The sequence below is a fragment of the Eschrichtius robustus genome, chromosome 19, assembly GCF_028021215.1.
Source record: "Eschrichtius robustus isolate mEscRob2 chromosome 19, mEscRob2.pri, whole genome shotgun sequence".
NCBI lineage: Eukaryota > Metazoa > Chordata > Mammalia > Artiodactyla > Eschrichtiidae > Eschrichtius > Eschrichtius robustus.
Genome location: NC_090842.1, coordinates 20421047 through 20435683, shown reverse-complemented (window position 1 = coordinate 20435683; position 14637 = coordinate 20421047). Strand labels below are relative to the sequence as shown.

General features: G+C 53.7%; 1 protein-coding gene across 4 annotated transcripts in view; it reads right to left on the bottom strand.

The window, feature by feature from the left end:
- TK2 (thymidine kinase 2) overlaps positions 1 to 14637 on the bottom strand; it is a 28909-nt gene that overhangs the window by 4132 nt on the left and 10140 nt on the right. For 2 of the 4 annotated variants that reach the window (XM_068528832.1, XM_068528833.1), the window contains exons 5-8: positions 13077 to 13166; positions 11003 to 11076; positions 2248 to 2336; positions 1594 to 1673 (exon numbers count right to left, since the gene is read on the bottom strand). In XM_068528832.1, the coding sequence (XP_068384933.1) occupies positions 1594 to 1673; positions 2248 to 2336; positions 11003 to 11076; positions 13077 to 13166 (333 nt within the window). Of the gene's footprint in view, positions 1 to 1429; positions 1507 to 1593; positions 1674 to 2247; positions 2337 to 11002; positions 11077 to 13076; positions 13167 to 14637 lie in introns of all 4 variants that reach the window. The other 2 variants (XR_011071511.1, XM_068528834.1) reach the window with 2 other exon arrangements.

Genomic DNA, 14637 nt, shown 5'->3' with positions numbered 1-14637 from the left:
AAAACCATTAAGACAATGTCCTGGACAATGACTTGGAAGGACTCCAGATCTGTCACTTCTTCCGAACATCTGGGTCACTGCACAGAGCTGCTGTGCCCCGTCCCAGCTTGGCCCAGACCCGCCCCATTTCACCCTTACTCTAATCACTCCTGTCTCCAGATTTCAAAGCAGCTGCCCAGAACGAGGCCTGGGTCTTCATGGCTGGAATCCACCTTGCTGGTGCCTGGGGCAAACAAGGCTGGGAGGGCCTCAGGAGCTGGACTGGCCTTCTAGGACCCCAGTCCAGCCCATCCTGGGCTCAGACCCCCATGATATCCCAGTAAATGCTTGCCCAGCCTCTGTCTGTGTACTTCCAGTGGCATTCACATGGGGCATTCCGATCAATATTAACTGAGCAACCCCTAGGTGCCAAGGCCTGGGACACATTCTAGGGATGCAGAGGGAATAAGATCTAATCTTAAAAAGTTCATGGTAGTTTTCTGAGGGATGGGGAGCAAACACATAAAGAAATAGTTTCAGAATATTTGTCCTAATGGCTGTGATCATAATAAGCACAGAGGCTGGGGGACCACAACAGAGGGAAGGTCAGAGAAAGCTTCTTGGAGGAGGTGACACCTGAGGCAAAATAAACCACTATGGCAAAGGTACATTTGTGTAACTCCCTGGTGAGGGGTGGGGGGAGGGGGAGCGGGAGGGGGAGAGGGAGAGGGAGAGGGAGAGGGAGAGGGGAGAGGGAGAGTGAGGGGGAGGGGGAGAGGGAGGGGGAGGGGGAGGGGAGAGGGGAGAGGGGAGAGGGGAGAGGGGAAAGGGGAGGGGGAGAGGGGGAGAGTGGGAGAGAGGGGAAGAGACAGAGCGAGAGCATGTGTAGCCACAACTAGTTCTTTATGGCCAGAGCACGAAAAGCAGGGAGTGGAAGTGGATGAAGCCAATCATGCAGGATCTCGGATGGCATGCTACAAGTGGGGACTTTATCCTAGACAGTGGTGAGGCACTGAAGCAGGTGGGGTTAGGGAATTGCATGTGCGGTGTTCTGTACTGGAGACATCACCCAAGCAGCACTGTGGAGGATGGATTTCTGAGGGGGATGCGGATAGTGAGGGACCAGGGCAAGGAGAGCAGTCCAAGCCTGCTAAGACAGCCCTGACTAGAGTTGATGTGGCCCTGAGCCAGAACCCAGAAGGGTGAGGCACTGGGCAGACACTAGTGAGTTTCACCTCCCAGCCAGGCACTGTGCCAAGCACTGGCAATGCAGCAGCGAGCAACTGGGCACGTCCTAGCGAGGATCCAGGGGACGGCACAAAGGCAAGCAATTTTCAGGAGGTGGACCAAACAAGCCCGGGGGACACCTGGGTGGGAACGGGAGAAGGGACGCCTCTGAGCCCCGGGGGTGCCCACCACTGAGTCTGGGGCCACAGGAAGTGAAGCAGACCTGGACACCACACAGGGTCTCCAGCTCAGAGGAAGTCAGAGTTCACCCTCCAACGTGCTCAGTTCCTGTTTCTCTCCCTGCAACAACAGCACAATGATCTCACAAGAGGGTGGGGCCAGGCTGGGATGAAGTTGCACCTTTCCCCAGGTTAAAGGGGCTCTTACCAGTGGAATGACCTTCTCCTCTTCCCTACATCTCATCTTTAGCCTCTGGTAACAGGTCTCAGGAGTGGTCTGGAGATAAACTGAGATTTTAAAAAACATATATGGGGCTTTAATTACTCTGTTCATGGCTTGGAAGTGAAAGTGAGGGGTAGGGGGAAGGAAGGCGTGTGGGCAAGGCGTGGAGAGAAACATCTGCCAGCAGCCCTGAGCAGGAGAGGCAGACCAGCTGTGTGGCCAGACAGGCATCTTGACCCTCATCCTGACTTTCATTCTCTTTCCACGTCACCAGCCCCACAGGGTCACCGTGAAGCTGAATAGGTTCCGTACATTGACAGAGCTTAGCACAGGGCCTGGCACCCGGCCTCTCTCAGTAACTGTCCAGGTTCTGTCCCTCCTCACTCCTTTACAAACTAGAAAAAACCCATCATATCACAACAGACCGAGGGGAAAGCAGTTTGAGGAACTGGCCAGGGTGCTTCTCCAGGAGGGACCAAAAGCCCCAGATTCTATCTGCCCTTTGGGAGAAGGCTGAGTCAAGGTAGGGGAAGAATCGCTGATGGTGAGGGCCCTGCCCACCGCCCCTGCTGCTTGGGGCCCAGCCAACCACCTCCTCACTGGGCCCAGGGGAGGGAGGCCAGGGAGGGACTGTCTCACCGATCAAGTCAATGGACACATCGATGTTCTTCACAATCCAGTCAAACCATTCCGAGAGGACCACATAGTCCACTTCAGGCATCTTCCCACTGTAATGAGAGTTGTAAGCGTTTTATTATCCCATGAGAAAGTTCCTGGGCTGTGCCATTCCCCCAGAACATCTGGGCACTGCTTTTATTGAAAGGGCAGTGCCAAGGGCACCATGACATAGTGTGATCACATGATACTGGGCGGGTAGTGACGACAAGGACCCGAAACACCTCCGACCTCCTGCTGCCCAGGGACGGTTGATGGTATAATGCAGCAAGTATCTTGGCATTGCCCGAGGGGAGAATTCATTTGGGATTTGAACTCCAAGCCAAGGAAGGGGCTATGAAGCCTGTCCCCTGAGAGCACGGACAGCGCTCAGGCTGGGAGGTGGAACAGCAAACCTGTTTCACCTCTAGAAATTTATTTTGTGGAAATAATCGTGGCTGCCCTCTGTAGCACTATTTAAAAAATAATGAAAAACTAAATCATGGTACATCTATCTAACAGAAAACCACACAGCAACTGAAAGATGAGGCTATAAAATAATATTTAATGACATGGAAAATGCTCATAATCAAATTCTCATTATTCAATGAAAACAGGAGGATATAAAACTGTGCATAGAGCACGACCCAACCATACTTTCAAGAGTATTCATCCACACATTTTGGAAAGGAGACTGGAAAGAAAACCACCAAAAGGTTAAGAGTGCTTTTCTCTGAACTGTAGGACTATGGGAGACATTTTTTTCTTTATCTTTATCTCTTTCTGTATTTTCCAAAATTTAACAACCTGCTAGTTCTCAATTCGGGGTGGGGGTGGGGGGAGAATTACTACATATTTAAAGTGATAACTGAAAAAGAAAGAAAGGAAGAAGCAGCCCACAAGTGAGAGAGACCTGGCGTCTGTCCTCTGCCCTGGAGGAAATGAGCAGGGAAGAGCGGGAGGAGGGGCAGCAGCTGGAGGAAACAAACCAGGCAGCTGCGGGGTGACCCTCAAAGGCCCAGGAGAGGAATTCCTTTCAACATCCTCCACCCGACTTGAATATCATCTTGGATCCACTCAGAACTGGGTTTGGCAAGGCGGGCTACAGGGGAGTGGAGGTGCCTGAGCTGTGTGCAGCTGGGGGTCTTCTGCCTGTTGACTAAAGAAGGGGAGGCGGGGAAAAGAGGCCGGTGGAGAGGGTGGTTTGCAGCTGCCCCCGCCACGGGTGGTGAACTGACTCCCACCTGGGGGAGGGGGCAGGATGGGCGTGGAGGAAGGCGCTCTGAAGATGACAGGCTCAAGCAGCCCTGCCTGGGGGCCCAAACGATGGGGCGGGGCACAGACTGGAGGGGGACATCCTCCCCTAGTCCCTGAGACCACCCGACCGCCCTCAGCGCAGAAGAGCTGTGCCTGGCAGAGCAGCAGGAAAATGCACGGCGCCCGGGAGAACAGCAGGGGCAGACGGGCAGTTGTCAGCGCCTTGAGGGGTCTCAGGCATCAGACTTCAGCAGGGACACCAGAGCAGACTAACGTGTGAGGACCAGCACCCGCCCCCCCCGAATAAGTGGGGGAGGCTTTGTAGGGGAGGGGAGAGGGAGGAAGTCCCAGGACATTGCAGAAGGGACCAAAATTCAGATACTAAAGGTAACAACTTTGTGATCACGGCTCATATGGTTGCCCATCCCCCAATTCTTTCCTCCTACCTCCTTAAAAGTAGCCCATGATCTATTCAGGGTCCATCCCACAGGCCTGAGTGTTCAGGGAAACCTGACCCCAGCCCAAGCTTCAGAGTAAACCAACGTCTGAGGGACGTCCTCTCCGCTGGCCAGGCTGAGTTGATCAGCCCAGGCCAAAGGACCCAACCTGACCAGTGAGACATGAGGGAGGTTTGCTGGGGTTTATGGAAACCATGCTTCCTCACGCTTAGAGGAGAGCCACTGGCAAGACATCCACCCTCTGGCCAGCAATGAGAAGCCCAGTTCTGCCACAGGCATTGTGTCACCAAGAGGGAATCATATTGAGGACACAAACAAGATAGAGTAGGAAAACAGAGAGAAACAGCGCTAGGGCCACCGAATGAAACCAACCCCAAAGCCTGCTGTTAAGACAGCCGGTAACAACCTCAGTGTTCAGGCTACTTTGAGCTGGGCTGCAGTTAGTTGCAGCTGAGAGTATTTGATATTCAGACACCAAACCACTCTTCTTGACATGTTTTCCTTCTCTGGAACAAAGCTGACTCCGAGGGAATGAGGATTTGCAAAAAAGAAGCTGCTGATCAGCCCCACTCGCTCCACCAAACACGCAGCCTGGGGACACAGCACAGACTGGCAACTCGAGGGTGTGGGCAAGTGAGCAGCACGCGTGGAGGGAAAGTTGCCCAACAGCCTCCCACGTCATGGACGCTGGACAGTTGGTGTGAGACTGCCCCTGAGGACTTCACCGGTGTCTGTAAGGCTCAAGGGAGGTTCCGTCAAACCCCAGAGCTGGGAGGATACCCTTAGCTGTGGCCACCAAACTGAGTCACAATTCAGGACACAGGTAGCACAGTGTTAACTAAAACCAAACCAACTGACACCACAAAAAGTGCTGGGGCCTGAGAGCCACTGCTCTGCTGGAAATCGGCTCCAGGCGGTCTCAGGACACCCCCTGGGTGGCTCAGGAACCTCCCATTCCCACCTGGCGCAGGTAAACCTGGGACTGCGAGGAAACGGAAGAAGCAGGTCCTCCCTTCCCGATGCTCTCCTCAGAGGTCCCCTGTGCAGATGGCTCCGGGCAGCCTCCCTGAGGGCAGCGTCGGCCGGCAGACCTCCAGAAAACCCTTCCAAGACTGCCAGGAGCCATGTGCTGGGGGGGTCCAGGACAACTGGCCACCGGCTGAGCGGAGTGAGGAAACGGAAGCTGCCTTCCATGATTCTGAGGGATGTCAGGCAGCGGGCGCTGTTTTATCTGTATCTGCCGTTTTTCTCCTGGGAATCTGCCCGGCTCCTCCTGTGTCTGCCTCGAGAATGGGGCGCCCAGCACCACCACCAAGGCACTGCTTTTATTTCCACAGAACACACAGAGGGCAGCACCTCTCTGCAGACCCACCAACGGTGGACTGAGGGGGTTTCACGGTGCCTTCCCCTTATCCTAGGGGGGCAAAACTGAGATCACGGGTCCACACGAATCCTGCTGTTTTGTTTGGCACAGTTTGCTGCCGCCTTCCCCCTGAGGCCCAGAGAGCATGGGTTAAAACAGAAATCACACACTCAAATGCCAGCCTCCTTGTACACATGACTTTCTTTTGTTTCTCACAAGACCTTGTGAGGTCAATTTTAGCCCCAACTTATAGATGAGGACAACTGAGGCCCAGAGAAGCTCAGCCCAGCTCTGAGCCAGGGACTGAAGCCTGGCTCTCGGCGGCCCCCAAACCCATATGCTCCTGGCTGCACCACGTGCCCCAACCCCACCTGCCCCGTCTGTCAGTTGAGGGGGCTGCCCCTGGGCCCGTCCAGTGTCTCTCTAGCCTCAGCCTGAGGAAAGCCACCGCTCGCAGGCCCATGACCCAGGCAGTGAGTCCCCAGGGCCAATCAGGGCAGTAGGCAGACCCGCCTGTTGTTCCAAACACAGGGTCTTAATGGATGTCCGCCACCGGCAGCCCCAGGTGAGTCAGTGTGTCACTTCCCCAGCTGGGCCCCATGCAATTCCCTTCCTTCTGCTCTTAGAAAACACCAATCAGGCGATCCTGTAAAACCTGTGTGTTCAACTAGCCCCCAGGGTCGGGCCACACAGTGGCCTGCGTGGCCGCTTTAGCTGCCTGAGTCTTTCTCGCCACCTTCAGCTGTTCATTCCAGCACAGCGCCCACACCTCAGAAGTTCTTCAGGTTCTTTAAGTCTTCAAGGAGACTGTGGAACCAGAATCTTCCTTGTTGGCAATTAACCCCTGGTGGCATAATTGCATGTATGTTCTGCCCACCCCAAACTCGCTGGGGTGAGGATGGGGGCAAAAGAGGCGGGTCTCTCCCTGGAGGAGCTCCTCACTTGTCCGAGGCCCAAAAGGCAAGAAAGCCCTTCCAGAAATTTGGCTTTGGGGGATGCAGAACTGTAGAATGTGGGCTTTTCTGGGCACCCGAGCCTGCAACTGCAGACAGCAAGGCCATGCCTACCGTACTTCCTTCCATCCCAGTCCCTCCAGATTCCAAGCCAAGGCTGCAAGGGCTGCTGTGAAAGAGAAAAGGACCAACCCCAAGGCTGAAGGGGCAGCAGCCATGCACCCCCGCCTTGTGTAAGGGCTGTCCCCACACAAGCTCCCAGGCAAGAGCTGACAGCCCACACAAGCCGTCTTGTGGTTCCCAGTACCCAGCCGAACTCCCACGGGTGGGAACCAAACCATCCTATTCTGGGTATGAGCAAAGGATCCAGCCAAACCCAGTTCTAGGCATCATTTGGTTTAGGCTCAAAATGATGGTAATCTGTATTTGGGGGGCAGGGAAACATCTACTTTTGCAGCACCACTTCACTGTGGAAGGCCCACTGCATGGAGAGAAGCTGGGTTTCTAACGAAAGTGACCAAGAAGAAAGCCCACGTCCTTCCCTTCCTCCCACTTGTCACTTCTTTAGCTCTGGCTAGAAATGCTGTTTACTGTGCCTCCAAAAAGAAAACCTTTGGCCTACAGCTGCCTCACTCTTGACCTAGGAATACACCCAGAGACCCTGAAAACAAAGGTGATACAACAAAACCCCCAACAAGCAAACGCTGAAGCCACAAATGTGAAATGAAGAAACTGCAGGTGGTGCAGGAAGCTGAGGAAATCCTGCTCCATGAAGAACTTTCACTCTGGCTGCCACCTGCCCCGCTGCCCCCCACAAAGACAGCCCGCAGGTGTTGCTTTCAACGACCCCTAAGGCCCAGGTGAGGCCCCAAGGAAGCCACGGGGCAAAACTCCCAGGGGAAAGGACCATGATTGGCACAGAGGGCCCCTTGCGGGCCACCTGGCTGCTGCCTTCTTCGGAGGCTGCCCCTCCAAGTGTGACGCCAACCAGCAGGATGATGGCTACCTAGGGTGCTTGTCTGCTAGAAATGCAGGCTCTCGGGCCCCACCCTAGAAGCAGCATGGGTGCATTAACAAGATGCACGGAGTCTGTGGGAGAAGCTGAGTATAGGGCCTGGGTGGAAAGGGGCAGAGGCCTGGTCCCCCGGAGCCAGCACACTGGGGGCTCCCCTGGGGCCTGAAGCCTCTGGCCTTAAAGAGAGAAATCTAGATGCCTCACCACTTCCTCCTTCACTGCTGCCCCACATAGCAGTGTGCAGGTCAGCCCCCCAGTCAGTTTCCTGCCCAACCAGGAAGGAGCAAGGCCTTCGGACCCCACGTGGTTCCTGATCTGCCAAACACGGTCAACAGTGCCCATCTCAGTGCTGCCTTGAGGGTTCAAACGGAAGGACAATAACTGTAGCTCCTGCCCACGGGTCCCTGGCCTGCCCCTCAACCGCGTGAGCCGTGCCTACTCTCAGATAAGCTGGACCAGTCCCACAAGTGCATGGCCTGCACTGGGAAGGTGCCTCTTGTTGCCCCTGCCCTTGGATCTCTGCCGCCCAAACTCGGGCTCTCTGGGGAGCGTGGCTGAGTGAGGGGGACTCCCAGCCACGTCCTGAGCACACCAGTCGTTACAATCACAAGGATATGTTATGGGATAGAATGCAAAGACTTCGAAGAGAAGTCTTCAAAGAAATTTCCAGTTAGTTAGCCGGCTGCTTCGGGTACACAGGCTGGGAAAACCTGCAGGGAAGCGGCCGCCTGGGTGAGCGTTTCTCTGCCTTTGGAGACTTCGGGGAAAGGGTTTGAGGAGCACTGCCTTCTCCCATTTCCCTGAAACCAAAGTGGCGGATGGCCTGGCCCCCCAGGGTGCCACAGTGATCCCTCGGGCCAACCCACAGCCTTTGGGCTCCATCAAGTGATACCAGAGATCAGTCTCGAGGCTCCAACAAGATCTTCAAGGAAATCCATGCCCTCTGGAGGCTGCGTGAACTTAAAACAATTAGGTCCTGGGAACAGAAACAAGGACGCTGTGAATTTCTTCTGTGGTTCACTGTCCCACAGAAATCCTACCCACAGATGCCAGGCATTCTGGGAGGGCCAGGGGGAGGTGTAAATATGGAGGAAAAGAGCTCAAAAAATGAAAAGCTACAGCCTTTCCCTACCCACCAAACAGCCCAGGGCAAGGCCCCATCAATGCCCCATCACCTGGACCACAGCCACGGAGGTCAGGGAACAGAGAACCACCCGTCAGAAGTGCTGAGATGAAGGACCATGGGTGTGAGGAACCAAAGCCCGGGACATCAGCTAAAATTTAAAACTGCGCCCAGGACCAGCAACACAAGCAGCTCCTGGGCAAGCTCACCAGACGTTAGGCAGCCTGTGGGGGGAGGGGGTTCAACTGGCAAATTTCGTGCAGACCAATGTGGGCAAGGGACACAAACCTTAACCAGGCAACCACTCCAAAGGCTTTCCAGAGACGGACAACAGAATCAGAGAGCAGAAGGGCTCAGAGAGGTCCAGGAACCTGGGTGTGCTCACAATGCCTCCAGAGCCAGGATGGAACTGAGGTGCACTGAAGTCCACCCTCCACTCTCTCCCCTTGACTTCTGGTCATTCCATTCCAGGTCATCCTCTTCAAAAAGAGCCACTGGCTGCCACACAGAACTAGCCAGGCTGACTGCAGTTAGCAAACAGAGACAGCCCAGCTACGCGAGGGTCACAGGGAGTCCCACCCACTGCCGGGGTCCGCAGTAAATGAACACCGGAGGGGTTCCCTCGTCCTCCTCTCTCCTCTCCTCTGACCGTCTTCCCCGTGGCAGAGGCACTAATGAGCAGAAGCAAGGGAGGGCGAAGGGCTGTGTAAACCTAGCAGTGGGCACGCCAGCCCCACTAGACACGCAGGCAGCCAGGTGCGGACGGGGCTCCAGCATCAGGAATGCTGCCTGCTGGAAGGGTAGAGCCCACAAGAAAGTTCTGAGGTCAAAGGACAAAGCTACAGTCAGGACTTGCCCTGGCTGCCAACCCTGACCCCATAGCACTGGGGATGCTTGGAGTGGGTGGGGGCAGAGGCTCTCACCCTGGGACCACACAGGCTCTAGGGCACGATCCTTGGCAGCTCAGGACCCAGGGAGAAGCCTTTTTGTGGCGCCCTCAGAGGAAGGGGTGTGAAACAGCTGGGGAACAAGTTGGGCTGGAGACCAAAGACCAGCCACAGGTCCTGACACCCAGCAATAGCTAACGAGTATCACCCAGGTGCCAGCTCTGTGCTGGGTACCAGCTAGGCCAGCAAACCAGACGTGCTCCCTTGCCTTCAAGGAGCTTATGGTCCAGTTGGTGGGACCTGCAATAGACAAACAAGTAACTAGATACTAAGTTAAACCACATAAAACTGCCATTTTTGCAGGTCAAAATTGGTCAAGTGTTAACAATTTCATATGGTTCAATCTAATTAGAAGTTGTCTTGAATACCACGAAGAAAACCAACAGAAAGAAGTAATTAAGAATAACAAGAGGGGCTTCCCTGGTGGCGCAGTGGTTAAGAATCCACCTGCCAACGCAGGGGACGTGGGTTTGAGCCCTGGTCCAGGAAGATCCCACGTGCCACGGAGCAACTAAGCCCGTGCGTCACAACTACTGAGCCTGAGTTCTAGAGCCCGCGAGCCACAACTACTAAAGTCGGTGCTCCCCAGAGCCGGTGCTCCACAACAAAGAGAAGCCACCGCAATGAGAAGCCTGCGCACCGCAACTAAGAGTAGCCCCCGCTCGCCACAACTAGAGAAAGTCCGCGCACAGCAGCGAAGACCCAACGCAGCCAAAAATAAATAAATAAAAGAAAAGGGAAAGAAAGAATGAGAGGCTCAACCCACCTAGACAGAGAGGCTGGGACCACAGCTGCAGATGGGAGGGAACAGGGAGCCAGGGTGTAGAGTGGAAGGCAGATATCAGGACCAGCTCTGTGAGGGAGTGAAGCTCAAAGCTACCAAGAAGGGAGACGCAGAGAAGAAGCTGCAGGCCATTCCCCAAGACCCCCAAACATCAGCAGTCAACTGAGCGCAGGAGTGGAGGACCCCACACCTCTGAGGGCCACCAGAGCCCCCCCAGCTAGGTCTGTGTGACAGTCTGCTCCCGTGAGGGCAGAAGACAGCTGTGAGTGAAACCACAACAAATATCATGCACACTGCTGGACTGATTGCTCTAGTCGCTCTGAATCTTCACCCCTCCCTGTCTCCTCCCACTTTGCCGTGTAACCCACAGGGCCCTGCCCCCTCTCAGACTGGGGTGGGCTGGTGTGACCTGCTTTGGCCAGTGGATGTTAGCGAACATGAAGCAGAGACCTGAAAAAGAACTTTACGGTGCTTTCGATCTGCCATCGCCATGAGACGTGAATGCCCAGGCCAGCTTGCCAGTCCCAGGAGGAAGATCAGCAAGCAGATGAGAGATGAGTCACCCCAGTCACCCTCACCGGGCCACCCTAGACCAGACAACCCCTGGACATATCACTGAGCCAGCCAAGGTCAGCAGAGCCGCTGGGCCGACCGTCCTGGACAGCCGAGCCATCAGCGCGCAGAGCTGTCTGTCACTGAGGTTTCGTGGTTGGTTGTTACACAGCGTTACTGTGGCAACACAGTAGGTACTCAGTAAGTGTCAATTCGATAAATAAGTTCCAATTTCATTTCTAAAAATTTAATGGTTTAATAAATTATCGATTGTGCAAACTACGGTACCTTCTATACAAGTTTTCTACAAAAACGTATCTTGCGCTGTGAATCGACCGCTCCATCAACCGTACAGGCAATGTCTACAAGAAAACAAAAAGTGATTCACTAACTCAGGCAAAGAGGAAGGGGTCAGGAAGCCTTGAAGAATGCCTGTTGCTCCCCCTGCCTACGGTCTATGCTGAATACAAGAATTGAGAAGCCTCAGGAGAGGGAGGTGGACACCAGAGAACCGTGTGTCCCACGTTAGGCTTCCTGGGCCCTGGACCCTCCCCATACCATACCCTGAAGCTCAGTGGTCAGTGCAGCAAGGCCGGGCGGAGGGCCTGTCAGCAGCAGCCTCCTTCACAGGAGGGGTGAGGCTCCACTGGACTGTGGGTTTGGGGAAGTGCTAGAAAAACTGCCAAGTGGCCCCCGGGAAAGTGGTGGCAAGCACAAAGTGTGGTGATTATCATGGACCTAAATAGGATGCATTTGCTTAAGCAGAGGCAGAGCTCCGAGAGGGCTGGGCTGTGGCTTTATGGAACCCCACCAGCATGCCTGCCAACTTCACCGCCTCCTCACAGGGCTGGCTGGGGATCACTGCTGCCCTTCAAAACTGGAAAGGGCTGTGCCCAGGAAGAGGGAGGACGACACTGACGTGGCCCCTCTCTGCCAGCATGCACACACCCTCCACAGAAGGCCTTTCCCTTTGTCCACAGTGTCCCATTGGGAAGCCGGAGGTGCTCTTACTCTTGACACCAAGTGGGCAAACACTGCTCTCACTGAGCCTGGCCCACAGCACCCAACGGGACCTGGACCAGCAAATCAGAGGCTGATTTAAAGCCATAACCCAGGAATTTCCTGACTCTCCTATTTGTCTATCTGTCCATCTGCCTTCTTTTCTGTTTTTCAGTCCTCTCCTTACTTATGACTCTCTGCTGCCCATCTTTTGCTAGTTCCCCATTTATCCCTCTCTCCTTCTCCTCTTTCCTCGTCTGTCCATCTCTCTTTCTCTGCCTCCTTCCTGATAGATTTCCTTAAACAGAGGAACACACATACAGCCCATTATATTCAGATATACTAGATACAATTTACATTTGCAATCGAGTGCCCACTCAGGAAAAGTAGGGTGCATGCCAACCTCAGACCATACTCTGACATGTATCTTTTAGACAGATTTTTGGGGAGATAGAAATTCATACGGTTCTGCTCATATCTTTTTCTAATATTAAAAGACACAGATTTGTAGAAGAATGATAGCTATGGTTGCAAGTGCCCAGCCTTGCATCAAACCACTGAATGGCTGTGTCAGAGAAACTGGCCGATGGATCTCCTGTCTCCTTCAAGGACAGCCTCCAAAGCCAGTCTCTTAGGTTGTACTTGCCATTCTGAACCACAGGTGCCAACCGGATCTCTCAGTCAGCCTTTCTTCTAAGAGACTCTGCCCCTACTCACACCCCGCTGATCGAAGGGGCCTAAGTGGCCGTGTTTGTGACCTGCCCCAATACCTGACTGGACCAGGGTTGGACACCTGACCCAAGCTGAGCCAATCAGATTCTTTCTCTCAAGAACCTGAACTGAGAATGCAAACAAGCCTTGTGAAGGTTAGATCAGCAGTTCTCATGCAAACAAATTGCAAAGAAATAAGGGATGCGTTAAAATCACCTGGAGAGCGTGATAAAACCCAGATTGCTGGGCCTCACCCCAGAATTTCTGATCCAGCAGGTCCAGGCTGGGGCCAGAAAATGTGCATTTCTAACAAGCCTCCAGGTGCCGCTGCCGCTCCTAGGCCAGGGACCACACTTTGAGAAGAACTGAGTTAAAGGGAGTCGAGCCCAGGAGCGGTCGGGTCAGGAAGACTCGGGCTCACACGGCATCATAGCAAGTTCTTGGCTAGCTGAGGTTGGTGGGTGGGGCCACTGGAGGCTGGTCCTCAGAGAGCTGTAGGAACAGAGACCTTGGTCCCAGAGACAGAGAAGGCTGAGCAGCTCTGAAGGCCCAGCGGGGCTTCCTTGTGAGGTTTCCCTTCCTGGCAACCACACGCCACTCATTTGAAGAAAACTGTGTTTAAGAAGGTTGAAACCAAGCATCTGAAATGTACCTGAGGACGAGTGTGCTGGTCCAGCATGGTAAGCTGCACATATGTCTGCAGCGTGAGGCCCCATCGACAGGCGTCCTGGTACATCAGACCCTAAAGAGGGGAGAATGCAGTGCTGTATCTGTAGGACTCCCAGCCCGGTCACAGAGTGGACAGAGACAGACACTGGAGCAGTTACAGGACAGCCTGGGAACAGCTATAACAGAAGCCTACATAAAGTCCCAGGGAGCATTCATTCAGGCATTCAATCATGTTCCCTGAGCCCTGCAGCCTGCTCTCTATCCGGCAGCCAGGGAGCCTGTTACACTACAGGAGCCAGTTATCGTCACTCCCCTGCTCAGGACCCTCCCTGGCTTCCCACTGCATTCACAATGAAATCCAAAGCCCTTACCAAGGCCCACAGGGCCCTAGACAATCACTTCCATCTTGTCTCCAACCATTCTTCCTTTGGCTCTGTGAGCTTGCAACCACATGAGCCTCCTTAGCGTTACCCAAACACCCAAGTGCAATTTCACCTCAGGGCCTCTGCATCTGCTGTGCCTTCTGCCTGAACACTCTCCCCCAGATACCTGCACTGCTCACTCCCATGCTTTGTTTAGGTTTCTGCTCAAATGTCACTTTGTCAGAGGTGCCTTCCCAACCATCCTCTCTAAAACAGAATCCATCCCCCCAATCACTCTCTACTGCCTGTAGATACAAAATACTTCCTGCTCCATGTTCCACTTGCTAATAATCCTATTCTGCTCTTTTCCACATTTTTGCTTCTTTTTCTCGTGGTGCTAACTAATGAAACTCCGGTGCTCTGCATTGAAAACTACAAACTCCTAACTGCGGGTGAAAGAATCTCAGAAAAGTTAGGAGAAACACTCCCTCTTGCCTGACAGCTGCAGAAAAAAAGACCTTTCTGCATCAGAAAACCGATTCAGATAAAGTGATGAACTGAGACTTTTCACAAAACTATCAGTCTTGCTCCTCTGTCTAGAGTGGAAACTTGTGTAAAAATATCTAATTCTATTGTTTTTTTTATTATAAAACTGTCATTGGCAATGCTCTTTGTGCCACGGTACTCAGACTTCTGAGACTGGGACTGGGTCCTGTGAATGTCACCTCTAACCCCTAACGTCCGCAACTCTAGTTGTCTTACATAACGATCCAGCCCTGGTTCCTCCCGGTTTCCTAGAAGACAGGAATGTTTCTGAGCTTCCTTGTTATGCCCACGACTGGCATTCCATCTTCTCCCCCTTGCTGAGAGGTGAAACTCTTTTCCCATCTCTGGGATTCTTTATTCAAAAGCTCTGAGAGGTTTTGCCTTATTTAAATAATATCCTTTTACCTGCTTTAGATGCCTTCTTGGCTCCTGTCACCACCCGCCGTATCACACACTTTTTAATTGCCTTCTGCCTCCCCACACTGGGATATTAGGGCCAGCAGAGCAGAAGCTTCGAGGTGCTCACCGCCCCAGCGTCTAGAATAGTGTCTGGCACGTGGCAGGCATGCAGTGAATACTGGCTGAATCAAGCAGTGAACAAGCACCTACTAAGTGCTCAGCACTGTGCTATGTTCT